Source organism: Suncus etruscus, chromosome 14 (assembly GCF_024139225.1).
Source record: "Suncus etruscus isolate mSunEtr1 chromosome 14, mSunEtr1.pri.cur, whole genome shotgun sequence".
In the NCBI taxonomy this organism is placed as follows: domain Eukaryota; kingdom Metazoa; phylum Chordata; class Mammalia; order Eulipotyphla; family Soricidae; genus Suncus; species Suncus etruscus.
This window is the reverse complement of record NC_064861.1, coordinates 86,549,883-86,576,164: the sequence shown is the minus strand read 5'-3', so window position 1 is coordinate 86,576,164 and position 26,282 is coordinate 86,549,883. Positions and strand designations below refer to the sequence as shown.

Here is a 26,282-nt window from a genome sequence, read left to right as displayed (position 1 = left end):
ATTGTGCCTATGCCTCGTCAAAAGTGAGGGAACAGGGCCAGAACAATAATAAAAAGGGTTAAGGCACTTGCCTGGCAAATGGCTAACGGGTTCCACTCCCAGCATCCTAGAGTGTCCCCTGAGACCCCCAGGTGTTGACCCCAAATAAGACAAAGCAAAGGAAGTCCAGAACCTTCCATCAGCAGACAGAGCCTAGTCCTAGATGTGCCCAGGGAAGAAGAAAAGGTGCTGTTGAGGGTGCCTAACACCAACCTGGCACTTGAGGCTTAGGAAAAGGCCTGGCCTTGATGAGCCCAGAGCTCTGGCAAACTGCACTCTGCAAGGCAGCAGACCAGGTAATGTCCCAGAGCTTCGGTTCCTCTAACTTCCCCCTCAGAGATGGAAGGCACATGCCAGGGGTGGAGCCTGACATGCAGTGGCTTGCCAGGGGGTGATCCCCTTTCTCCCCAGAGGTACCCACATTTGCAACCAAACACTTTTATTGCTGCTCTCTCTGGTGGCTCACACAAAGTCTGTGTCCAGCTGCAGCAGCCCGCCCGCCTCACTGGCCCCCAGGGCCGCCTGGCAAAGTTGTAGTGTGTCCTCCAGCGCCAGTGGCTGGGAGGTCTCAATGATGGCTATGGTCTCCCCCAGCTCTGTACACATGATCGTCTGCTGTGGCTCGGGGGCTGGGGTTGGTGTAAGGGGTGGTGAGCGGGGTGGTGCCGTGAGCGGCAGAATCCGGGTGCGGGCATGAACACGCTGGTGCAGCCGCAGGCCGGCCAGGGCGCGGAACCAGCGGCCACAGGTGCCACAGTAGTAGGGGCTCTTGTTGTAGAGGCCGTTGACAGGCAGGCGGGGTGCACGGGAAAAGGTCACGGGCCGCAGATGCAGCCTTCGGTGTTGCTGTAGGTTGGAGCTCTGCGTGAAGCGCTTGCCGCAGTCCAGGCACTGGTAGGGGCGCAAGCCCGTATGGGTCAGCTGGTGGCGGCTGAGGTTGGCCAGAGAGGCGAAGGTCTTGCCACAGGAGTGGCACTGGAAAGGCCGCTCGCCTGTGTGTGTGCGTAGATGGTTGTGGACATGCACCAGCTTCTTGAAGCCCCGGCCACAGATGCCACAGCGGTGCCGCCGCTCAGGGGGCCCATGAACGGCGCGCCGGTGCCGGGAGAGCCGGGAGGCCGAGGCAAAGGACTTAGAGCACTGAGGGCAGGGCAGCTGGACAGGTGGGGCAGGGACAGGGGCTGGGGGTGGGGGCACGGGCTCTGGGGGTGCTGGGGACCCCGCTGTGGCCGTGGAGGGCACCCCGCTCTTTCCCAAATGGGTGCGCCGGTGGTAGAGGAACTTGGTCATGTTGCTGAAGGTCTTGCCACAGCGGCAGCGGTGCAGTGGGTTGGCAGTGTGTGCCCGCCGGTGCGCCACTAGCGTGAGCTCAGTGCCAAAGCCCCGGCCACAGTCCACACACAGGTAGCGGGCCTCACCGCGGTGCAGCCGCACATGCTGCTCCAGGGAGGCAGCTTTCTTGAAGACCTTGGAGCAGGCAGGACACTCGTGTGTGCCCCCCACATGGGCCCGACCATGGGCCAGCAGCCGGTTGGCGGAGCTGAAGCTGCGCTGGCACTGGCCGCAGTGGAAGGGGTGGGTGGCTGAGGCAGGGCCCCTAGATGCCCGCCGGTGTCGCCTTCGTGCCCCACTGGAGGTCCTTTGTTGGAGACAATCTCCACAGCCGGGGGCCCGGCTGGCGGTGGCCTTGTCCCCTGTCAGGGCATCATCACCCATCACTGCTGCTGCCTCTTCATCCCCCGTCTCTTCCTCCTCCTCTTCCTCCTCGTCTTCCTCTAGTCCATTGTGTTCTTCTTTCTCTAGGGAATCAAAGTGGGTGCCTTGATGTTCCAGGAACTCCTCAGGGGTGGCACACAGGGTTGAGCACTCAGGACATTCATAGGGCTCCATCTTAACTTCAGGGGCTGCAGGGGGTGTTGGTGGTGGCGGCATGGCAGGAGGCAGGGGAGAGAGGCCTGGAGACTCCGCCGTCACTGCTGCCGGCAGGTGCTGGGTCTGGCGATGAGCCAGCCAGAGCTCAGGTGAAGAGAACAGCTCCTGGCAGTCCCCGCACTGGTACTGGATCTGGCTGGTTGACTCCTGGAGGTGGGCATCCTGGTGGGCGAGGAGTTCAGTGGGGGAGAGGATGAGCTGGCTGCACTCACAGCACTGGAAAGGCCCATCCTCAAGGCTGCCCACCTCCAGGTCAACCTCATGCACGGCCAGCGTGATGGCCTCAGGCATGGCAGGTGCATGCTGTTCCTGGTGTGACAGGACATCTTCCAGTGTGTTGTAGAGGCTGCCGCACTCAGAGCACATGAATTGGTGGTGCTGGAAGAAGAGGGAGGAGGCCAGGGCCTCCCCGGGAGTCATCTCAGTCACCCCAGCTGATATCATTGTTTCCCCCAGGGCCAGGGTGGATGCCTCCAGGGCTGTTGGAGACATCTGTGCAGGCAACTCGATCCCTTCGGCCGCCGCGACCTCTGCCATTGTAGAGACGGCTGTGGAGCCTGTGGAAAGAGAGGGGCTGGTGAGACAGTTGGAGCCGAGTGAGGGGCGGTTTGGTCCTTGCCCCTACACTTTCCTTCTTCACAAACAGATGCAGTTCAGAGATGAACAGTTCAAGAAAGTAGCTTGCCCTGGGCTTCAATCTGAGCCTCACTTTTCTCTATCTCTCTCCTCCTCCCCTACTGTTTCTCACCTCTCAACTGAGACCTGAAGAAACACCAGCCACTAAGGATTCCTGGTCCTTGCTCAAAGTTAACAGAACCCTGGGACTTGAAATTCTTTAGCAATGTCACTGAACCCAGCTCCCTTCAGGAAGCAGGGGCTCCACATCCCTAGTGGCTAAATGGGGACTGTAGCCGTTACCTTTGCCAGCCGTGGATGCCAGTAGGAGAGTGCAGTTCCGTGCCAGGCCTCATACAAAACCTGCCCTTCAGAAGCAACAAGCATTCTCAGGGGGCTCTGCAGATGCTCTCTCCCTATGCATTTTCTGCTTCTCCCCGCTAGACGGACTCTGCATTTATGAACTTCGCCCAATCACAGAGCCCTGCCTTCAGCTGGTGCTCAAGAAAACGGAGTAAATGATTCACCCGAAGTCTAGGCCTTAACTATTAACTTCAACTCTTATTTTTGAGTTCCAGGCCCCTGTGTATGCATGCAACGACGATTACATAAAGGTAATCTCCCTGGAAAGTCAATCCCAGGAGAGTTTCATCCAGTCTCCCGACAGGTCCTTCACCATCTCCCTCCAAAGGGAAACATCCCCTCTAAGAGTCGAGGCTCCGTGTCTACCTGGTGCAAAGGCTCAAAAAGCAGGAACAGAAAATCAATGGTCAGATGTTCAAACCACCTCTGGGAGGGGATCTATATTTCCGTCTGCATTCCTGTTTTTCCTTGATAGAAGCATAAGCTCCTGCAAGGTGGACGAGAGGCTCTCCATACATAGATTGATTTTCCAGACTCCACTTACCTCTGCAGCCCAAGAACTGTCTGCTCAGCGGGTGGCGGGGGCCGCGAGCTCCGGCTCCAGCACAACAGCGCAGGAGTTCGTTCAATCGCTACTTCCGGTCACACAAGACAGGGCGCTCTCCTTCCACTCCACCCCGAGCCCCCAAAACTCCCTGACCCCGGAGGGGGTTCCCTTTCCTTCTCCTCCTGCCCACTCGGCACCTTCCAGCGCTTTCTTTCCCCCACACCCAGCCCGCCCCGCGGCACCCTCACCCGACTCTCTCACCACTTGCAACCCCCGCCGCTCTTGACACAGACCTTCTTGGCTCCTTCCAGGCCTGTGCGACCCCTCACTATCCTCACCGCCTATTGGGCGGCGCCCTTGCCCGTGCGGACCAATAGGAATGGACAGCGGAGGGCACGTGACCTCGCGCTTGCGCACTGGCGGCCAGGCGAAGCGCTGTTTGTGGAGTTTCTCCACGCACGCAACCGTGACGTCTTGTGGGCGGGGCAGCTCCGGGAGGCGCACGCGCAGTTCGCTCCGTCAGGCGGCTCCTGGCGTCGCCAGTTCTCAAAGTGGGACACAAGAGTGGGTGTCCCTGGGACCTGGGAAACGATCTGTGGAGTTGTCTGGGCAGGTTTTCTTTCAGAGCTGAAGAGATGGAGCACCTCCAGGAACACAGCTGGAGATGCTTAACCTCTCTGTTGTATTTATTTATATTGTTATTTAGTTTTTTGGTTTTGGGGTCACACCTGGCAGCGCTCAGGCATTACTCCTGGCTCTATGTTTAGAAATCGGTCCAGGCAGGCTCGGGGGACCATATGGGACGCCGGGATTCGAACCACCGTCCTTCTGCATGCAAGGCAAACGCCCTACTTCCATGCTATCTCTCTGACCACTATATTGTTATTTTGGGGGGAGGGCACCTGACGGTGCTCAGGAGTTTATTCCTGGCTCTGGGCTCAAGTCATTTCTGACGGTGCTCCATATGGGACCATATGGGACCCAAGGATCGAACCCGAGTCGGCCGATGCCAAGACAAACACCATACGCACTGTGCTATCGCTCGGGCCCCAGTTTTTAATTTTTTTTTTTTTTTGGAGGGGTGTGGATAGGATTGAGACACACCTGGCTGTACTCCTGGCTCTGTGCTCAGAAACCAGTTCCTGGTGGAGTTCTGTGGAGAATCGGATCCAGAGAGTGTCTTACCTGCTGTCCTGGTCACATGGGCCCCTGGGTCTCACATTGATTTGTTTTGGTTTTTGGGCCACACCCGAGGGTGCTCAGGGTTTACTCCTGACTATGCGCTCAGAAATTGCTCCTGGCAGGCTCCGGGAACCATATGGGATGCCGGGGATCAAACCCGGGTTCGTCCCAGGTCTGTCCCAAGTTAGTCACATGCAAAGCAATGCCCTGACACTGTTCTATCACTTAGGCCCCAGGGCCTCACGTTTACTCCTGTGATTGAACTAGGGTTGATCGTGTTCAAGGCAAGCATCCTACGTGATGTACTATCTCTCTGGCCTCTGACATAGATCTTTCTAGCTTGTCAACTTGCATGCTCCCTCCTGCTCTTCCACTGACTTAATGATATACATTTTGTGGATGCCCTCAGTCATTCCCCTGTACTGGAATACCTGGTTGCTAGATTGCTTATGCTCGTGACTCAAATTGCCGCATCTTTGTTGTTCCACGTCCTGACCTGCTGAAACTATTCATCAGATGTTTGTCATCTGTTTCAGGGGTGGAGAAACAGGCCTAGAAAGAGGATGGAACTCTTCTGAGGTTACTACTGCATTTATCATTGGTGCTGAGCTAGTCCCAAACAGGACCCTGGCCTCTCCCTACCCCAGGGTTATATAAAGCCGGGGGTGGAACCGGTCTGGGAAGGAAATCTATCTCAGGGCACACGAAGATCCACTTAAGTAGGGGGTAAAGGTAGTGGTGATTACTTCCAAAGTCTGCAGGAAGGACCCTGAGATACTACAGCCTCAAATAAAATTCTTTTGATGAGAACCGACCACTCTTACCACAAATCAACTTGCTGGTGCAGGGTCTAAGTGCGTTAGTGTGGACATTGACAAGAATTATGGAGACGGGGATGGATATTGGAAACCCTGTAAAATGCCAGTTGTAATGGGCAGGGGAGTTTTAATGAATATGGCATCAGAGATGCAGAGATGAGATGGAGGAGCCTATTGTAATCAGGAAGAAACTAGCAATAGCAATTACCAACATAGAAGGGAATTCTTTTGAATGAGGAAGAAAGTTGGGGCAGGAAGGCTGGGAAGGAGGAGGGTGAGAGAAGAAGGAGGGGGGGAGAGAAGAGGAAGAGGAGGAGAGAGGAGAGAACTGTGGCTAAGGTGCTTTCGTTGTACAGAGCCCAAGTGCAGTTCAATTTCCGGCACTAGATCTGCTCCCGGGAGCACAGCCTAGTGTGGTCCAAAATGCAAATAAAATAAAATTTAATTTAAAAAGAAGGGGGGGGACTGGAGTGATACCAAACGCGGTAGGGCGTTTTGCCTTGCACGAGGCCGTCCTGGGACAGACCCAGGTTCGATTCCCGGTATCCCATATGATCTCCTTCAACCCCGAGCCTGCCAGGAGCGATTTTTGAGCGCAGAGCCAGGAGTAGACCCCCTGAATGCCGCCGGGGATGGCCCAAAACCCATCCAAAAGAAAAGAGGGGAGCCTAATGAAATCATGATCCTAATGAAGTCCTGAGCCATTGGTATGGTTTATCCCTTGCCAGGGGCAGTTGATAGGAATTGGCATTGAGGGCATCTAAAGCTATGACTCGGAGGGAGCTGCAACTTCTGAAATGACAGTCCGGGCAGGAAGAAGTAACCAGGCAGCGCAGCACAAGCTGCAGCCAGGAACAGAGGGTTCTGCGCAGGCGCCGCACGCACAGGCCGGCTGGCAGCTGGGCTTGGGGCGGGTTCCGGGAGCCTCGGGGGCGGGGCTTATCGGGCGCCTTCTGCGCCTGCGCACAAGGGGCGTGGCGGTCGCACCTGCGCGAGTCGGGGAAGGAGGAGGGGCGAGGTGACGCAGGCGTAATAATAGAGAAGGTGCCAGAAAGACCCAAAACAAGTGGCTGCGGCCGTCGCCCAGGAGTCCGCCCGCCGGCAGAAGGTAAGGAAGGATCCAGAGAGGCCTGAGGGTGACGGGGGTGGGCGGATCGAGGAGACCCGCTTGGGTGTCGGTGACCCGGCGGTACCGCCAAGTCCAGCGCGAGGAGGTGGTCCGGTTCGGACGGTACCACCTGTGCATGCAAGAGCCTTTTGGGCCTGTCCCGCTTGCAGGGGGCCCAGGGTCACCCCCAGGCGGTACCGCTTGGGTGGAGCCCGGCGGCCGATCGGACGGAACCACTGGACCCAGAGCCCCAGGGACACGTCGGTGCTGGTGCCCCGAGTCAAAGGGCAGTTGGCACGGTGCCCCCGGGGTGGACCTCCCGGGCTTGCCTGGGCAGGATCCCAGAGTCGGGTCGGGGATTGGGACGTTCCGATCCAGTCACCTGGGCCCTACTAGGAGCGTTCGGGCTGCCCGGGCCCGCGGGGTGCCACTGGCGTCCCGGCTGGTTTCTAGGGGGGACCTCGGGCCCTACCATTCGTTTCCAGGGGCGCCGCTCCGGCGGGGGCTGAGGCCCGAGAGCCCGCACCGCTGACCGCTGCACCTTTCCCCGCCCGGTGGCTCGCAGGTCCTGGTTCCGAGCTTGTTCCGGGCCCCCAACCCCTGCCTGCCCCAGGCTATGGCGCTGTCCGGACCGACCCCGGCCCCGAGCTGGGAGGAGGATGAGTGCTTGGACTACTACGGGATGCTGTCTCTGCACCGCATGTTCGAGGTGGTGGGTGGGCAGCTGACCGAGTGTGAACTGGAGCTGCTGGCCTTCCTGCTGGATGAGGCTCCCGGTGCCGCCGGCGGCCTGGCCCGCGCCCGCAGCGGCCTGGAGCTGCTGCTGGAGCTGGAGCGCCGAGGGCAATGCGACGAGAGCAACCTGCGGCTGCTGGGGCAGCTCTTACGCGTGCTGGCTCGCCACGACCTGCTGCCGCACCTGGCACGCAAGAGGCGCCGGCCAGGTACGTGTGATGGCGGGATGACCTGCTTCCTGTGGTGGGGAGGACTGAGAGTCCAGCTAGCCCCAGGGTCTGGGCATCCTGATAGGGTCAATGCCACAGACAGCCACAGTGTGAGGCCCGTGCCACTCTATAGATTAGTAAGAAACTCCAGAGGGAGAAGGCCTAGTGGCTGGGAGGTGTTGGGGTGAACCGAACTCAGGGAGTTTAGCCACAGGCATAAAGAGCACAGGGAGTGAGAGCTTATTGCATGGCAGGCAGCGTGCTAAGCCGCCTGCGAACTGTCACCTTCTGTCCTCTCGGTAATCCCTGGTCTTCAGGGAAGCCCCACTGTGTGGGAAGGACAGCAGTTTCAGAGAAGCTAAGTGGCTTGACACATGTCAGCACTGAATCCTTTGGCTGGGCACTGGGGATCCGGAGATGGTAGCACCCACAACTGGGTGTGTTCTGTGGAGCGTAGGCTGAATGGGGCAACTCAAAGAGTCAAACAGCTAAGTTGGTAATGGACTTCTCGATCTGATGCTCAGGAGTTATAGTAATGAACTTGAGAGCAGATAGGGGCATGCTTCCAAGTAAAAGGAGGTCCCTCTAACCAGCCAGGACCTTCGGGAGAAGGTGTCGCTTCCGAGGCTACATGGCCGCTCTTATAAGGACTTAGAGGAGAACATTCCTGGCCCAGGAAAAAGGCAGGTTTTTTAGCCTGGAGGCAGGAATGATCTTGGTGGCCTCCTCAGAGCCGATGTGGCCAGAGCAGATAGGACTGGAGCAAGGACAGAGTGTAGGCAAGAAGCCATATCACAGCAACTTGCAGGTAACCCTATGTGGGAGCCAGGATTCAGACCCAGCTGGGACCAGCCCAACTGCCCTTAGCCCTCATGGGGTCCCAAACAAGTGAGGGGCTGCAAGGGTTGAAGGCCCAGGAGCCCAGGTGGACATAGGCTGACTTTGGGCTGGGAGTTCTTAGTTTGGAGAGATGCGGTGTCTTTTGAGATTCTGCCACATACCCAGAGCAGGCCCATCAAATTCAGATAACTAGAAGGACTAGAAAGAGCAGGCAGGGGTTTGGGATAAGTGTGTCTGGAGGAGAAAAGAGTCCCATTTCCTCCTGGGCCTTTGGTGGGGCTCCTGGCACCAACTCTTAAAATGACTCTAATGGATTCCAGGGAGGCTCGGATCAAACTCTGGGTAGGAAGTGTCCATAGGGAGCAGGTTTCTGGGCCCTCTGGCCACGCTCTCTCCAGGTGGGGGTGTGAAACTGTGAATTTATCTTTTCCTTTTCTTCACCCTCAGTTTCTCCAGAACGCTATAGCTACAGCACCTCCAGCTCGTCTTCAAAGAGGACCGAGGGCCGCTGCCGGAGTCAGCACCAGTCAAGCAATCCAGCGGATGCTCAGCAGGGCCAGTGGGAGACAGGTGGGCATGTGGGGGTCTAAGGGCTATCTCTTCCCACAGCCTGGTCCCTCACAGCGTGGTTCCTGGGCACACTACCTCGGTGTTGCTGTGTATGTGTTTATTCTTGCTACACGAGTTGTGTCCAGAAGCAACATGCCAGACTGTTTCTTGTGGTTTTCTGTTTCATCTCCTTGGCATTACCCTGTGGGCGGTACGCCTCACGGGACAATCCTTATGGCTTGGTTTCCTGTGAGGTAGCTCTGGTGGACTTTCTTCCATTGCTCTGCCACTGGCACCTAGAGTTAGTCATTTGAACATTGTGCCCTTTTTGCTTTGTCCTAAAAAGATGTTGGAGTTTGTGCATTTCTTTGAAGTAGCTTGCAGCCCCCAGACCAAAACTTTGCCCTGACTCCAAGGGCATCTTCTGAGAGTGTGTTGTTCTCTTGGAAACCATCTTTGCACCTCAGAAAGGACCCACTAATTCTCTGCTGTCTATGAGTGTGGCCTCACTGCACAGACATGCTCTGTTCAAGGAGAGCTACTTATCTCCCACTTTTCTTAGTCTTGAACATTGCTGTGCCAGCCCTTCTGGAGCCACTGTGTTGCTGCAGATTGTGGTTTTGTTTTTGTTTTTGTTTTTTTGTTGTTTTTTTTTGAATGCCAGGATTCAAACCACCGCCCTTCTGCATGAAAGGCAAACGCCTTACCTCCATGCTATCTCTCCGGCCTCGCAGATTGTGTTTTGTTGTTGTTTGTAGGCCACACTGGCTGCGCTTAGGGCTTACTCCTGGCTCTATGCTCAGTCAGGACTCAGAGACTCCTTATGTGGTTCTGGGGATTGAAAGCAGGTTCACTGTGAGCAAAGGCAAGTGTTGTACCTGCTGTACTATCATTCTGGCCCCTGCTGACAGTTTTTCTGGGAGTTCTGGTGGAGTGCTTTGATTAGCTTCATTCTGTGTGAGGTGGGACTTGACTTTGGAAGTGGCTGAGATTCCAGGTACCCAGAATGCTTTGTGTTTGCTGCTAGTCCTCATGAGGTGACTGGGAGGGGGTGGGAGAGGGAGGTTTTTTTCTCTTGGAATCGCTTCAACATAGTGGGGTCTGTGTTGGTCTTTTTTTTGGGGGGGGGGCATACTTACAGTTCTCAGGGCTCACTTTTGGCACTCTGCACTCAGGGATCACTTCTGGTGATGTTCAGGGGATCATATGGGTTCTGATAAGTTCTGTACCCCACCTTCTGTATTACTGTTCCAACCTCCTTTTACTTAAAATTTTGTATTAGGGAACTGTGATTTAGAGTTATTCATAGTTGAGTTTCAGGCATGCATTGTTTTCAACACCAGTCCCACCACCAGTGTCCCCCTGGTCCCTCTCATCCCCATGTCCCTGTTTCTCCCTTTATTAAAGGGCTATAAGCAAGGGGATGACTGGCACCTATTGATCCATCATCCCTCAGGATGTAGCTTTTTATTTTATTTTTATTTTTTTTGCCATATTAGGCAATGCTCAGGAGTTATGCCTGGCTCTCTGCTCAAGGATCACTCTTGGTGGTGCTTATAGTACCATACAAGATGCTGAAGATCAAACCCTATTTGTAAGTCTATTTGTGGTCTATTGTAAGGCAGTACCCTTCCCACTATACTATTGCTCCAGCCTGGACAGAGCATTTGTTGGCTATGTCACCAGAATCAGTTATTTCTGTGGTCCACTGTCAACCTTCTTAGTCTTTCCTTTTTCTACCAATGTTGTTTGTTAGCATCTTCCTGGAGGAATTTTTTTTTGTTTGTTTTTTTGTTTTTTTGTTTTGGTTGGGTCACACCGGCAGCGCTCAGGGGTTACTCCTGGCTCTGCGTTCAGAAATCACCCCTGGCAGGCTCAGGGGACCATGTGGGATGCAGGGATTCGAACCACCATCCATCTGCGTGCAAGGCAAATGCCCTATCACTGTGCTATCTTTCCGGCCCCTTTTTGCATTTTTTTTTGACAGGAGGGTGAGTGTCTCTCTGAACTCTGCATTTTTATTTACCATTTGTCATTTTTTCTCCTGAAGCTCCCACTGGCTGACTTATACTGGGTCTCTCTGATGTGTCTCTGTTGTTGTTGTTGGGGTGCTTCTGTGGAGTTGTGGGGTGCCTGGGCTTCCCTGAACTTGCCCTGCCCCCAGCCCTGGCAGCAGCTATTGAGAGTAGCCTGGTTTCTATCAGAAATGGTGCTGTTTCCCATCTAAGATCAGGGTACAGCGGCCGGGCTCTGTATACATTGCTCTCAGTGAACCAAGTATTCCTGCTTCTGGAGCATCACTTTTTAAAAAGTTCATTTTAGGGGGCCTGGAGAGATAGCATGGAGGTAAGACGTTTGCCTTGCGTCCAGAAGGACGGTGGTTTGAATCCCGGCATCCCATATGGTCCCCCATGCCTGTCAGGAGCGATTCTGAGCATAGAGGCAGGAGTGACCCTTGAGCGCTGCCGGGTGTGACCCCCCCCCCCAATAAAAAGTTCATTTTAGGATTGGAGCCATTTTACCCCAGCTAAGGTGCTTGCTTTGCACAAAACTGACCTGGGTTTGATCTCCAGCATCTCATATTGGTTCCCCAGCACTGTAGGAGTCATTACTTAGTGTACAGCCAGGAATTATCCTTAAGCATTGCTGCATGTGATCCCAAAAACAAAACACAAAACCAAAGCAAACCAAAAGTTCATTTTGTGGGGTGAAAATGTAGCTCTATGGTAAGAGTGCATGCCTGGCCCTTCCTCCCTCCCTCCCTCTCTCCCTCTTCTCTCCCTCCACCCCAAAAAAAAGGAATGTATGCCTGGTGTGTGTGAAGTCTTGGATTTGATCCCTACATCCAAACAAAGGGGGAGAGGGTGGAGCCATAGCATAGTGGGTACTGTGTTTGCTTTGCACAATGCTGACCCAGATTCAATCAAATCCCTGGAATCCCCTATGGTCCCCTAACCTTGCCAGCAATAATTTTTGAGTGCAGAGCCAGAAATAACCCCTGACTACCTCTGGGTATGACTCCCCCCCCCAAAAAAAAGGGGGGGGGAACCTAAATACTTAAAAAGTTCATTGGGGTTGGAGAGATAGCATGGAGTTAGGACGTTTGCCTTGCATGCAGAAGAACGGTGGTTCGATTCCTGACATCCCATATGGTCCCCTGAACCTGCCAGGAGTGATTTCTGATCGTAGAGCCAGGAATAACACCTGACGCTGCCGTATGTGACCTGCCCCCCCCCCAAAAAAAAAGAAAGAGTTCATATTTGTATTTTTCATTTAAAAATGTAAACTAAGGGGCCGGAGAGATAGCATGGAGGTAGGGCATTTGCCCTGCATGCAGAAGGTCGGTGGTTTGAATCCCAGCATCCCATATGGTCTCGAGCCTGCCAGGAGCGATTTCTGAGTGGAGAGCCAGGAGTAACTCCTCAGCGCTGCCGGATGTGGACCGCCCCCCCCCCCAAAAAAAATCTTGGTTCTTAATTGACATAGGGGACTTATCTGCTTCCTTTTACAATAAAAATAAAAGGGTCTTCCATGTTCAGAAACTGCCTGCCCAGCCTCTGCTGAATGAATGAAACTTCACAATTTCTAGCTCCTCTGAGTATATCCTACTTAAGAATTTAGTTAGAATGTTTCTTAAAGTTACTTAAACTAGGGGGCCGGCTAGGTGGCACTGGAGGTAAGGTGTCTGCCTTGCAAGCGCTAGCCAGGGAAGGACCGCAGTTCGATCCCCCGGCGTCCCATATGGTCCCCCCAAGCCAGGGGCGATTTCTGAGCACATAGCCAGGAGTAACCCCTGAGCGTCAAACGGGTGTGGCCCAAAAAACCAAAAAAAAGAAAAAAAGAAAAAAAAAAGTTACTTAAACTAACTCTTCTGTTGTTTTTGTTGCTAATTACGTATATATTGTTGGATATATTTGTTCCTGTTTCTGTTTGATTTTATGACTTGTTTCTTTCTGTGTCTTAAATTGTTCCAAAGCTTCAAAAACAGTTACAGGCTTCAAGTCAAAACTAGGCCAGAAAGATAGGACAGAGGTTAAGGCACTTGTCTGGCACCCAGCCGACCGGCTTCAATCCCTGCCACTACTTAGGGCTATGCTGCCTCACCCCACCCTTCCCCCACCAGATGTGGCCCTTCTCTTCTTCCCCCAAGAATAAAAAATAAAGAATAGAAAGAAATTTTCTTAAAGTCTATCAATTACGCTGTTGTTCTTCCCCTTGCCCCAGTAAATAGCTGGTCATTCTTAACTCTTCAGTGTTTCATCCAGCACAGTAACAGATATGCACGTATTGTTTCTTTTTCTTTTTCATGGATAGAGGGAGCCTAGCATTGAGCCGTGATTTACATCTTGTTTTATTTCACCCGAACAGTCTTACCTGGGTAACTACTGTATTCTTTCTGCCTGACATATAGTTTTCCAGTCTGCAGATCATGAACTATAAAAGCAGGGAGTAATAAGCTGTAAACAGTGCCCCATGGCTATGAAACACAGTGTCCCTGCCACTATCGCAATGCCACTGTCTCCTGGTACTGGGGACCATGGTGCCAGTTTTCTCTAGTCACTTGGGTTCCAGATGTGGACTGTGTTTACCTGGGTATACATACCCCCATCTCTGGACAGGGTTTGAGGTGGCTCATGGCCTAGAGACTAACCCTCAGACTCTTTCCTAGGTCTTTGCTTGTTTATTCCCCTGACCCCACTTTTCTATTTATTGGGGTTTTGATAGGGAGCTGTAGTGCAGCAGGTAATAACCAGCAAAGCTCAGGGGTTGCTTCTTCTGGCTCAGTACTCAGAAATCACTCCCAGGTCTTTGGCGATCAGGTGGTGTCAGGGCTTGGGCCTGTGCTCCAACTTTTTGAGCCCTGTCCTGGTCCCTCGACATAACCTTGGTGCTTCGTCTATTGTCCTGGTTCTCCGTGAACCACATTTTTCTCCTTAGGCTCTCCGCCAACCAAGCGGCAGCGGCGGAGTCGGGGCCGGCCCAGTGGTGGTGCAAGACGACGGCGACGAGGGAGCCCAGCTGTCCCCCAGCAACAGCAGGAAATGACCAGGCCCACCTCCGAAGGCAAAGTGACCTGTGGTAGGTGTCTGTGAGCCTTGGAGAGACTGCAGTGTCACCATCACAGGCTCCATGCCTCGGGGACACTCAATGGGGTGGGGCATACCAGTGGGTATACACTGGCTCTCAGCTTTCTGCTCAGAGCAGTGGAATCCTTGTTCTTTCTGTGGCCGTCTGGATGGTGACCCATAATTGAAGGTCACATCAGGTGTCACCTCCTCCAGGAAGCCTTTACTAACAACTTCCTGTTCCCAGTTTCATTTCATTAGTTAGTAAACATTTGCAGGAGTTGCTTACTCAGCAGTTTTTTCCTCCGCAGTGTGGAATGATGCAGGGCTAAACGCAAGGACATTGAGACAGCTGCCTGATTCCCATCCCAGCCTTACTACTTAAATGGGTTGTTTAACCTTGGGCAGGTGACTGTTTCCTTCCAGGCCTCAGTTTCCGCACTGCAAACGGAGATTAGAAATGGTATTTTTCTAGTAGAGTTATTTGAAGAGAAAATGCTTTGATTGACATGGTACTCCTCAGTGAGTTCTCGCTCAGGGTCTTGACTCTCGAACCCAGACAGCATGCTTGAGACGGGAACAGTAGCCCTTTCGGACAGTGAGAGTGAGAAGAGCCAGAGGATAGAATGCTGTGAGCAGCAGGACCAGATGGGACTTTGATTTCTGTTTTTGGGTTTTGGGACCATATCTGGCAGTGCACTTACATATCTGGCTCTGCACTTACAAATTGCTCCTGGAAGGCTTGGGAGGACCATATGGGATACCGGGATTGGAACCTGGGTCTGTCGTGGGTCGGCCACATGCATGCAAGGCAAACACCTTATCACTGTGCTATCTGGCCCCAGATTTCTGTTTTTATTTTTACTATTTTTTGGAGACCTGGCAATCCTGATGCCTTTTTATTTGGAGTGGAAAAGACACCTGGCATGCTTGGAACTGCTCCCTGTTGTGGTGCTAGGGATTGAACCTAGGTTCCTTTGCATATAGTGTTCACCTGCTGGCTTCCTGGCCCACAGTTGCCTGTCTTATTTTTGGTTTTGAATCATACCCAACAGTGCTCAGTGACTGCATGTGGTCCTTGCAGTCCTTGGGGCACTATGTAGTGTGAGGATCAGACCTGGGCCTTCAGCAGGCAGAGTGTGACCTCCAGTGCTTAGAGCCCTCTCTTCAGCTCCCCACTGGTAGCTATTTTATTTGGGCTTTTTAGGGTCACATCTGGCAGTGTGCAAAGATTGCTCCCAGCTCAGTACTTGGTTGTTCCTGGCAGTGTGTGGAAGAACATGTGGGCTGGGAGCAAACAAGTTCTTTCTGGCCCAATATCTCATTCGGTTTGTTTTGGGGGCCATACCTGGTGGTGCTCAGGACTTACTCCTGGCACCATGCTAAGGGATCATTCTTGGCAGGACTCAGGGAACATGTAATGCTGGGAATTGAACCCAGGTCAGTGGCTGGCAAAGCAAGTAGTACATTCTTACCTCATAACTTTTTTATTAATATTTCTTGGGAGGGTTTTGGGGATTGGGGCATACCAGGACTCCAGGATTGTTCCTGGCTGTTCAGTGTTCAGACCAACCTGCATATAAAGCCCTCCAGCCCCCAGTCACTGTTTCTCATCTGAGAAGTCAGCTAATAGATGAGTTCTGATTTCAAGTGCTTACAAGGGCCCTGGGTGCCAGTCCTCGCTGTGGGGAGGCCAGGGAACTTGTTGGTGAGAAGTCAGGGAACATGCTGGACACTAAGCTGGATTGACTTGCATGCTTGGAGTTTGCTTTTGGAAGATTCCAAAAGTCCTGAGGGGAGGAACAGGCCTGGGTGGGCTTGACTTACCTCCACAGCACTCTCGAGTACCCCCTCTTCTGATCTGAGTGCACTTGGGGGGCTACTTATACCAGGACTGATGTGAGCTGCCCCAGTGGGAAAGGGGCTGACTTGCAGGTGGGAAATAGGAGATGGAGCTGGACTTAATTGCCAGGATACCTACACCTGGGGGTGCCCACCCTGCCACCCATAAAGCTTGCCTAGCCCCTGGACCCTGCCACCTGCCTCCCCTCAATTCCTGAGCGACCCTCCAGGCCCTGCTTCTTGCTGGCATTGTCACAGGAACAAGTCTCAGAGCTTACCCTGAGTCCCTGTGACTATCCCTCAGACAGGCAATCAGGGGAGGGATGGTCTGCTTTTCTGGGGAGACTCAGGGCTCCTTCCCCAGGGCAGGGAGCTTGTTAAGCAAGTGTGGGTGTAGCCTGGCCCTTAGGGGCCCATAACAGGTCTGACTGCTGACTCACCAGGCCGGGCTGGGCAGTGGGTGGAGCAGGGTGGGCAGGGCTGGGCACACTGCAGTGAGGCCTCCCTAGGAGGCCTGGTTTCCCTGAGAAAGGGAATCCCTTTCCCCCTGTCCCAGAGCATGAGGGGTTGGGGTGCCAACTCGATCTAGGCAATCTAAACGGGCACCCTCAGAACTACCCCTGATGGTGTCACTTACCCTGCTTGTTTGTAGGCAGCTATCAGGGAAGGACTCTCAGCCCCCCTCTGTGAAGGAGGAAACTGGCCTCTGAGGAAGAGAAGCTGTGAGTTGAGTGGCAGGCCAGGCCATGCTGCTTGCTGGCTTTATTAAAGCTTGTGCCCTCAAGGCCTCAAGCCTGGAGCTTGGCCTCATGAGAGGAGAAAGAGAGGAACTCCCTCTGGCAGCTGTGAAGGGAGGCAAGAGTGGAGGGTGATGGAAAGTGTGGTTTAGAGTGGGAACCAGTGTGGTGAACCAGGAGAACATTCCAGACAGAGGGCACTATAGGATTGAGGCCAGGGTGGGAGCATTGGGGTGGAGCAGGTATGTTAAGGGAGTCGATAGGACAAGGGACAGAGTTGAGGGTAGGTGTGAGTAGTGCCACAGGCCCATCTGGAAGTGCTCTGGAGATCCAGCCCGTGGCCCAGGGCTGTGCACTGAAATGGGAGCAGTGCTGTCTCTCTGCCAGTGCTCAGCCAGCTGTGCAGCCTCACAGTTTTATGTTCAGACCTGCTAGTGCTTCCTCCTGGATCTGGCAGTGTTCAGGTTTGCCCACACCTGGGGGTGCTCAGGGACTGCTCCTGGCTCATTGCTTGGGGGTTGCTTCTGGTGGTGTGTATGAGGGAGCCTGTTGGAACAAACCTGGACTGCTGCATGCAGCACCTGCCCTGCCCTGCTGTCCTTCGAGCTGACTCCCTGCCCCGCTGCTCTCCCTCACAGTGGTTTTCTAAACTCTGTCCTAACCAATTTTGGCATCAGCAGTACTCAGGTTTTACTACTGACTCTGCTCAGGAATCAGTCCTGGCAGAGCTGGAATGGTGGGCCTATGTGGTAGCAGAATTGACCCTGGGCCAGCTGCCTGTAAGACAAGTGCCCTACTTACTGTTCGATCTTTCTGGATCCTTTCCTTTAAATCTTTGTGCTGCTCTCGTGGTACGGAGCTGCGTCCATTGGGGAGCTAGCAGCTGGGACTGCAGCGGCCCCATAAGAGAAGTCCAGGCGCCCTGTGAGTAGACAGGCAGCATCTGCCCATTGGGTATGGCATCTCAGGTTGCTTGAGCCTGAGGTCACTGACCCTTCATGAGGGCTCTAGAATGGCAGCAGGGCACAGGGCTCTTTCCTTTGGGGCATGCTGGCTGACCCCCTCACCCAGGGATCCCGGGAAGCTGAATGGGACCACCATTTGTGACACCCAACCACTTGGGCCTGTCGCTCCACCAGGAAGCCCCTTTCACTTGCCTCTGGGCCCTTTTGTGCCTACGGGACTCACATGAGGCTGGGGGGCAAGCAGGACACCCCAATAACTCCATTGTCTAGCTCTGCCCTACCCTGCAGCCCAGGAAACTGGGTACTCTTGCCCTGCCTGCCTGGCTGTCCTTTTCTCCTTGCTGGCCTTGGCCTCCTCTCTGTTCCTGCATCCACTATGGGACCCACGAGGGAAGGACAGTCACCTACAGGGAGGGGGGCCCTTTGGATGCACATCCTGGGAGTGCTCTGGCTCTACCTTTTGTCTTCCTTCGCATGTCCCTTCAGTGTTGTTTCCTGAGGAGCTTTCTGGTTGCTACCACCACAATTACAGGCACACTCTGACCCTGGCACGGCTTCTAATTAGGTCTTATGCGTCTGGGGTGGCAGCAGCAGGTCGGGTCGGGTAGCTCTGAGCTTGGGCTGGAGGCTGGCACCTGAGCCCCGGGGATTCCAGCTCTGCTACTTCCTAGCTTGGTGACTCAGCCTGAGGCCTCTGCGTCCTCCCAAGAAAGGGCCAGGCCAGTAGCCCTTGTTCCTAAAGTGGCCTAGGATGATCAAAGGTCATAGCTGAGTGGCACGTGTGGTTTTGCAGAAATGAGTTGGGAATCAAGTGGAGACTGCCTGTGGGCCCCAGCCTTGGTCCCCAACCTCTGACCCCCAAGGGCCTTCTTCCAGGGGCTACCCAGGCACCACATGGCCTGCTGCAGACTTCCCTCCACTGTCAGGGGTGACACATGACTTTGAGGCTTTAGGAGGATTCCTTAACCGGTCATGGCTCCCAGCTGCCCTGGTGGGTGTTCCAGTCACTCAGTGTCTGTAACTGAAGGTATCAGTGGGGATATACCCTGGTGCCATCCTTCCTCCTCCATGTTGGCAACATTCTAGGAGAACATGGGGCTTCATGAGTTGGTCTTATGCCTGCTCCGTATGTGGCCAGAGACAGTGGCCTGGTCATTCCTGAGGAAAGCATCAGCTGGGAGCACTTGCTATGGAGTGCAAGTCAGGATGGAAGGGGCAGTGGTGAAGGAGGCAGTGAGGCAGCTGTCCCAGGACCCAGGTGTGGGGACAGGGGTAGAGAGATGGGTATTGAAGTCAGGCCCAGTTTCTGGTGGCTTCTATGTCCTGGGCTCAGGATCAAGACCTTATGAGTTTTACTTGGTTTCATCCTCATGATCCCATCATGTAGCAGGGACCCTCTTGTTTGTTTATGTTTTTCAGATGGGAAACTGAGGCTCAGAGAGGTGAGGTGACATGCCCAAGGCCCCACAGCTAGAGAGTGGCAAAGCCAGGACTCACCTCAAGGTCTGTGGGATGCTGCCCCGGCTGTGTGGCTGCCTTGGACAGCTTCTGCTCTGTCATACCCCAGAGCCATGGGGGTGGGTCCAGGGCTTAGCTGTTTCTTTTTTTTTTTTTTTTTTTTTTTTTTATTAATTATTTTTTTTATTATTTTAATTATGACAACAAAGATGCAAAGAAAGAGGACAGGGTAAAGTTACAGTGGAAGCCCAATCACCCATAAACAGGATTCTCAGTAGTTCCATCGATGATATCCCAGCCTTGAACTTTCAGCCAAAGAACATTAAGAAAAACAAAACTGAACCCATGTACAATACAATTACTTTGTCCCTCAAATCCCCAGTTGTAGTACATATTGTTTCTTAGCAGCACACCATATAATCTAAAGATATTAGACTTATGTAACTCTTTAAACATTGAGGGCAAAGTACATTTATCTAGTTCCATGCACATGCTTACTAGTTTAAGTTAACCTCAAAAGTTTTAATGGGTTGTTTTTCTTAAGGATTGGAGTCAAGAGAACATAGTAAAAAACGATATTAAAGTGGCATTTGTTTGCATAGGCCCACCAAAACATAAGGGACATGGAAAGACAAATTATGGTCTAAATACATGGAGACCCTACCCCTGAAGTTTCCTGGCACAGGACTGACTCTAGGCTCCAGGCAAACTAGTTTGTCCAATTCAAGTCATAGTCTGTAGTGGCAATACACCTCCATTCCTCACATAGTCTCTGTTGTTGGTATCATTCTTCTGTATTAAAGATCCTGGAGTCTGCATATCCCATATTGCAGTCAGGATGGTGCAGAGCATCCTCTCGTTTCACCTCACACTTAAGGGGCAATAGAGAGAACCATGTCCTGTAGAGCAGGTCATCGTTGTTGTCATGTCTTCTCGCAGGTCATTGTTGTTGTCACGTCTTCTCAGTGTAAACGGAAGTGTCTTATTAGGAGGTCGATGTCACACCCTTGGTAGTGTCTTTCCTGGTAGAGGACTGCTTCCAACTGTTGCTATAAAGACCTTGGATGTTTCGTAGATAGCTTGCCTGGTTCCAGCGTGAATGGAGAATGCCCATTCAACTGAGGCCTATGCCAGGTCATTATATCAATATTCAGGGTGTAAGGTACATTGTAATGAGATTTATTAGATAATAACTAATCTGTATGTATAGTGTTTTCCCATTTTAATGTGTCTATGCAAACAAGGATCAATGCCACGAAGCGTTATTGGTGCATCTGGAGGCAATAGGAACAAGACCAGCAATTTCCATGACATAGTTCAATCATAGGCATCAAACTGAGGGATAGTTCCACCACAATCCTTACTGAACAGCTTACAAAGAAAAGACAAGATGAAAAGTGGATAGAAACATCATGGTAGAAGAATATATAGAGAGTTACAGCAGTTAAAGAAAATAACCATAAAATATTCAAAAAATATATGTGTTCAATATGTGTTCGATTTGTGTCCTTCTAAATAGTTCTGGGATTTGTAAGATCTACTGTATGTCTTTGGTCAGAGATTGAAGCTGTGTGTTACTGAAGTTAAGAAGGGTAAATCTGGGGTACTGATGGTTGGGAGGAGCATATGATCGCGCGGGGGCGCTAGCCCCCGCGCGGTTTCAAAATGTAGACTGGTATGAAATTGCCAGTGATAGCCTGAGTATAGCTGAGAAATTATTTGCCTCACCCCAGATCAAACTACACCCCCTGATCCACCCTCTAGACCCGGCCTGGGAGTGGGGAAAACCCAGGGTGCCCCATGAGCTCCTCCCAGAAACCCACCTGGAGATCCGGAGGAAAGGGGGAGAGGGGGTTCGGGTGACCCAGGTCCGGGCCCCCCACCCTAGGCCAGGCCAAAAGGCCGCTGGCACATACGGAGGTCTGCCAGCTGCCCGCCCGTGCTGCTAAAAATCCAGCTCCAGGAAGGGAGAGAGACCCTCCCAAGCCCGAAGGACAGGGATTTAAGCCCAACCTAGGCCGGTCCCCAGACCCGGCCTGGGAGTGGGGAAAACCCAGGGTGGCTTAGCTGTTTCTTAGGCTGAGAAAACTGCAGGATTAACTGGGCCTTGGGTGGAGAGAGGAGGGCAGAAAGGGGAAGGATTTGGGGTTAGGGTGGAAGTGTAGAGAAGTCACATGGAGTACAGGGAACCTTTTGGCCTTGGTCTGCGAAAGGTGAAGAGTCTCAGTTTGCCACTTCCCCTCGGAGCTCAGTTTCCTCATCTGCCAAATGGGTCCCTGTGGTTCCTGTCCCTTAGGGCTGATGTGTTGGGTTCTGAAGGTAAGCCTAGGGATCTGGAGCCCCCAGGAGGCATTGAGTGCTTGCCGGCCTTTGCTCTTCACAGCCCTTTCCAGTGGGGACTGTGCTGGCCTCTGAGTTGGGAGTCAGTCAGCCCACTGGGGGACAGGCTCGGTTCCTGCCATCTGTGCAGGGCTGCCACCTCCTTTGGGTGGATATGTGCCAAAAGCTGCTGAGTATTGATGGTGGCCGAGAGCAGTGTGAGGGAGTCTTGGGCGGAAGTCGTGGAAGTTGCAGGCTTGTCCTCTGTGTCCTCCATCCGCTCTAAGCTTTGTGCTCTCTCCTCCTGGTGGCAAAACCAAGGTGCTGCATGCTGGTCAGTCCTGCCAGGTCCCACCCTTGAGATCTAACTTGGTGCTTGCCCAGCTGCTTGTCCACACGTGAATCTTGGGGTTGGAGGACAAGTCTGGGTGCCCAAGACCTAGCCCCTTGGTTCCTGCAGCATTTCTTCCGCAAGTGTATCTTAAACCTCCTACAGCATGGCACAGTCTGTGTGATAAGTGGAAAGACAGAAAACCTATGTGATTTCCAGAATAGTGCAAGGAGTCATGATCCCTGTACATAGAGCTAGGAGTAAGCCCTGAATCCCACTGGTTGTGGCCCCCAAACAGACAAACCTAAAAGAGCCTGACCTTCAGGGTGAAGCCACAGAGTGGGTGCACAGTAGAAGTGCCTGACATAGGGAACTAGGGACAAGGAGTTAAGAGTAGGGGCCAATTTCAATTAGTGAGGTAGCATCTGAGCAGGGACCTGAAGGAGATAACCAGTAGAAGAGAGGCTGGGCCAGGGGGGCCTCCCTGGTGGCCAGCCAGGACAGGGTGCAGTGGAGTGGGCCATGCTAGGGGAGGAGGCAGCAGCCGGGCCAGGTATTAAGAGGCCACATTGAACTGAGGGCCGCCAAGTGAGGTGTCTCTGTACTTGGGTGTGGTTAGCAGAAGGGGAAGGAAGTGGGTCCCAGGTGCAGTGGGACCCACGGGCAGTGACCGGAACCTCTTGGAGGGTGCTGAGTTGGGGGAGGGTAGCGCACACTCTATTTCCTCCAAGCGGCATGGGGGGTGCCGGCCCCTCCCTGACCCTTGCCTCCTTCTCCGCAGACATCCGGCTCCGGGTGCGGGCAGAGTACTGTGAGCACGGGCCTGCCTTGGAGCAGGGTGTGGCTTCCCGGCGGCCCCAGGCGCTGGCCCGGCAGCTAGACGTGTTTGGGCAGGCCACCGCGGTGCTGCGCTCCAGGGACCTCGGCTCTGTGGTGTGCGACATCAAGTTCTCGGAGCTCTCCTACTTGGACGCCTTCTGGGGTGACTACCTGAGTGGTGCCCTGCTGCAGGCCCTGCGGGGTGTGTTCCTGACTGAGGCCCTGCGGGAGGCTGTGGGCCGGGAGGCTGTCCGCCTGCTGGTCAGTGTGGACGAAGCTGACTACGAGGCCGGCCGGCGCCGTCTTCTGCTGATGGAGGAGGGGGGCCGGCGCCCCAGTGAGGCCTCCTGATCCTGGTGCAGCCGGACTGACCCCACCTCCTAGCCTTGGGGCCGCGTTCTCCCCTGGAGGAGGAAGATCATCTCTGCCCATGGAGGACTGTCACTCCAGCAGTGCTGAGGACTGCGCCGGACAGCCAGGACCCTCTGCTGCCCCTCCCACAGGATGTGGGCACCGAGGCCCAAACCACTTCCATCTGCGTTTTTGCCCTCCCTACCCCAGGTGTGTTCCCTCAGCTTTAGGGAGGCCAGGGGTTCAAACTTGCAGACTCCCAGGGAAGAGCCTCCCCATCTCACTCACCAAAGCCCCCACTCCTCCCTGACCCCCCCCCCAGTGTGCACACACACTGTCCCCCAAAACCCGATTGCCTGCCTGGCCTACCCCACACACTTCTTTGGCCTAAGGGCTTTTTCTCAGGATCTGATTTTACTGCCCCTCTCCTGGGCTTCAGCCATACCCAGAGACACTGGAGCTGGGGTGGTCACACACCTGCCCACACATCCATCCAGTATCCAACCCTGACCTGGCTCTCCATTATCGAGCTTCCCAGAGCTGGTTGTAGGCCTCACCGAGCCTGTACCCAGATACCTGAAATCGCTGCAGTGTCAGACCAAGGCTTGCTGTGCCAAGGGCCAGGACTTGACAGCTTTCTCAGAAAGGGGAGGCAAAGGCCTGTGGGGCTTGTGGAAAAGGAGTTTTACAAACATCAATAAAACTGCTCTGTAAAGGGCATTGGTGGAAATCAAGGGCCTCTAGACTCATTTTTATTTCTTCTGCTACTGGGAATCAAACTTTGGACCTCACATGCACAACACATGCTTGACTGCTAAGCTTCCTCCCTGGCTCTAGCACTCTCCTGTGGGCTGCAGGAAGGAGCTGAGGAGAGCCTTGACAGTGATAGTCTCAGAACCAGGTTGGAAAGCTCACCTACCTGCTGCCACCTCCACTTGCTTGCCTAGTTGGCTTCAGTTTCCCCATCTGTCAAAGGAACAAGTACTTCCCTGGAGCCACACTCCTTTGGCTCCATGGCCAAAATGGCCCCATGGCAAAAATGCTTAGCCCCAGTATCCTGGGGAGGAACAGAATATTCAGCTAGTTTGGGGAAGTGGATCATCTGTCCACGAACATGACCAAACCTGCTGGAGCCTTGTGCCAGGTTCCTATCCCTGCCTTTTCTAGATGTTCCTCTGGCATTTTTTTTTTTTTTTTTTTTTTGGTTTTTCGGCCACACCGTTTGATGCTCAGGGAGTTACTCCTGGCTAAGCACTCAGAAATTGCCCCTGGCTTGGGGGGACCATATGGGATGCCGGGGATTGAACCACGGTCCTGATCCTTGGCTAGCGCTTGCAAGGCAGACACCTTACCTCTAGCGCCACCTCGCCGGCCCCTCTGGTATTTAGGGATACTCCTAGTGCTCCACAGCTCAGCAGTGAGACAAGCTCTATAGACCGGGATAGGGTGCTGTCCAAGTTCAGCATTTGGGGAACCTTAGACACACATGGCATGTTTTACCTTTGAACCATCTCCCTGGCCAGCCCCTTTCCATCTCGGAGTGCCTATGTGCTGCTTTCCTCCTGAGGCCATACTTCCTGCTACCCAATGGCTCTGGTTGAGGCCTGCCCTTACCCCACCCCTTGTTCAGAGATTTAGGAACTCACTTCTTACACAATACCCCGGGTTTCCTTCCTGAGGGGAAGGATGCCAAGGTTGAGGATGTGGGGGTGGGGTGGGCAGGGATTCTTCTGCCCTTTCCTGGAGCAAGGGCTGTGCCTGCCACATCAAGGTGTCTGTATGGACTTGTGTACATAAAAGAGAAGGGGCTGAGAAGAGAAGAGAGGCTTTTGAGATTCAAGCCTTGGTCAATCGAGTTGCTAAGACCTCCAGACTGATCTTTTGCCCTCTGAGCACTCAAGTATGCTGGACACCTCGTCACGATGGGCTGACTGCTTAGCTATCCTGGTGAAACAAGACTCGCATCCCCATTTTTGTGTGTGTGTGTGTGTGTGTGTGTGTGGTTTTTGGGTCACACCCGGCAGTGCTCAGGGGTTACTCCTGGCTCCACGCTCAGAAATCGCTCCTGGCAGGCTCGGGGGACCACATGGGAAGCCTGATTCGAACTGATGACCTTCTGCATGAAAGGCAAAGGCAAACGCCTTACCTCCATGCTATCTCTCCAGCCCCTGCATCCCCATTTTTGACAGGAAAACGGCCACCATCTCAGTGATTGAATCTTCCAGGCAGGAACTCCCCTAATATTGGCAGTTAAATTGGGGAGAACTCTCCCTTTCTCCCTCCAACCAGTTGGGGAGCACTCCTAGGTAAGACTGGGCAGGGGTAGGAGCCTTGGCCCGGTGTGCAGGGGCAGATTCATGACAAGGAGCCTTGGCCTGGTGTGCAGGGGCAGAGCTCCAGCACCAGCCCTTGGGTCCCTGGCCTCCATCCATTTGCTGCAGGACGGGGTGAGCTCCAGAGCCAGCCAGCCCCACTGTGGGTTCCAGCGGCAGGCCCCGCCCCTTTGCTCAGGCCGGCACGTGCCTACCGGAAGTCAGGCGCTGAGCCTTGTTCTGAGCAGGCGCAGTGCGCCCTGACTGGTTGGCGGGAACGTGCAGGTGGAGCCTCGCGCCTAAAGCGCCTCCTTGAGGGCGCGCGCAGCCCTGGCGCTTGCTCGCTCGCCTGACAGGGCCCAGAGGTGTGACCCGAAGAGGGTCAAACCCAGGCCCTGAGGACAATGCAGCAACATGGGGAGTTGAGCAAGATTGGGGGGCGCAGGCCAGGGCTGGGCGATGATGGCCCTGGCGCAGCCCCGTGAGGGTGAACAGTTCAGCCGAGTGACAGGCACTGAGGGGTCGAGGGACCTTGGGGAACATTCCCACAGGGCTTGTAGGCAGATGGACGGAGACGAAGGTAAGTGCAGCCGCCATCCCTGAGCGAGCACAGCCATTACTGATCACCACAGCAGACTACAGAGGACGGTGCCCTCGGACCCGTGCCAGGACCTCGCAGGGTTCTCTGCGGCCTCCCACGCTCTGGGCCTGGTTTGGCGAGTGCGCCTGAGAGCCCAGAGCGGACCCCAGCTATGCACGGCCAGTGGCCCAACAGACGGCTGGGGGAGCCCAGAGGACACGGGTGAAGGGGCCTAGGAAAGCTTGAAGAATTGATTCGGGGAGCCTGAGTGATGGCCCAGCGGGTAGAGCGCTTGCTTTGCACTTAGCTGACCTGGGACCGACCTGGGTTCGATCCCCGACATTCTATATAGGTCCTTTAAGACTGGCAGAGCCATGGGCCGGGCGGTGGACCTAGAGGTAAGGTGCCTGCCTTGCCTGCTCTAGCCTTGGACGGACCGTGGTTCGATCCCCCGGCGTCCCATATGGTCCCCCAAGTCAGGAGCAACTTCTAAGCGCATAGCCAGGAGTAACCCCTGAGTGTTACTGGGTGTGGCCCAAAAACCAAAAAAAAAAAAGACTGGCAG

General features: G+C 54.0%; 3 protein-coding genes across 4 annotated transcripts in view; 1 reads left to right on the top strand and 2 right to left on the bottom strand.

The window, feature by feature from the left end:
- The window catches only part of CIC (capicua transcriptional repressor), a 356,202-nt gene that overhangs the window by 75,650 nt on the left and 254,270 nt on the right, over window positions 1–26,282 (bottom strand). The window lies entirely within an intron of this gene.
- ZNF526 (zinc finger protein 526) lies at window positions 462–3,802 on the bottom strand. Of its 2 annotated transcripts, none has more exons than XM_049787160.1 (2): window positions 3,790–3,802; window positions 462–2,528 (listed from the first exon to the last, which is right to left on the bottom strand). In XM_049787160.1, exon 2 carries the CDS (start codon window positions 2,506–2,508, stop codon window positions 502–504), a length of 2,007 nt encoding a protein of 668 aa, XP_049643117.1. In that variant the 5' UTR covers window positions 2,509–2,528; window positions 3,790–3,802; the 3' UTR covers window positions 462–501. The 2 variants fall into 2 exon arrangements, with proteins under 2 accessions (XP_049643117.1, XP_049643116.1); XM_049787159.1 differs by lacking the exon at window positions 3,790–3,802 and adding an exon at window positions 3,494–3,652.
- Window positions 6,542–23,559, top strand: DEDD2 (death effector domain containing 2). Its single transcript, XM_049787201.1, has 5 exons — window positions 6,542–6,604; window positions 7,090–7,548; window positions 8,836–8,958; window positions 13,876–14,016; window positions 22,437–23,559. Exons 2-5 carry the CDS (start codon window positions 7,221–7,223, stop codon window positions 22,823–22,825), a joined length of 981 nt encoding a protein of 326 aa, XP_049643158.1. The 5' UTR covers window positions 6,542–6,604; window positions 7,090–7,220; the 3' UTR covers window positions 22,826–23,559.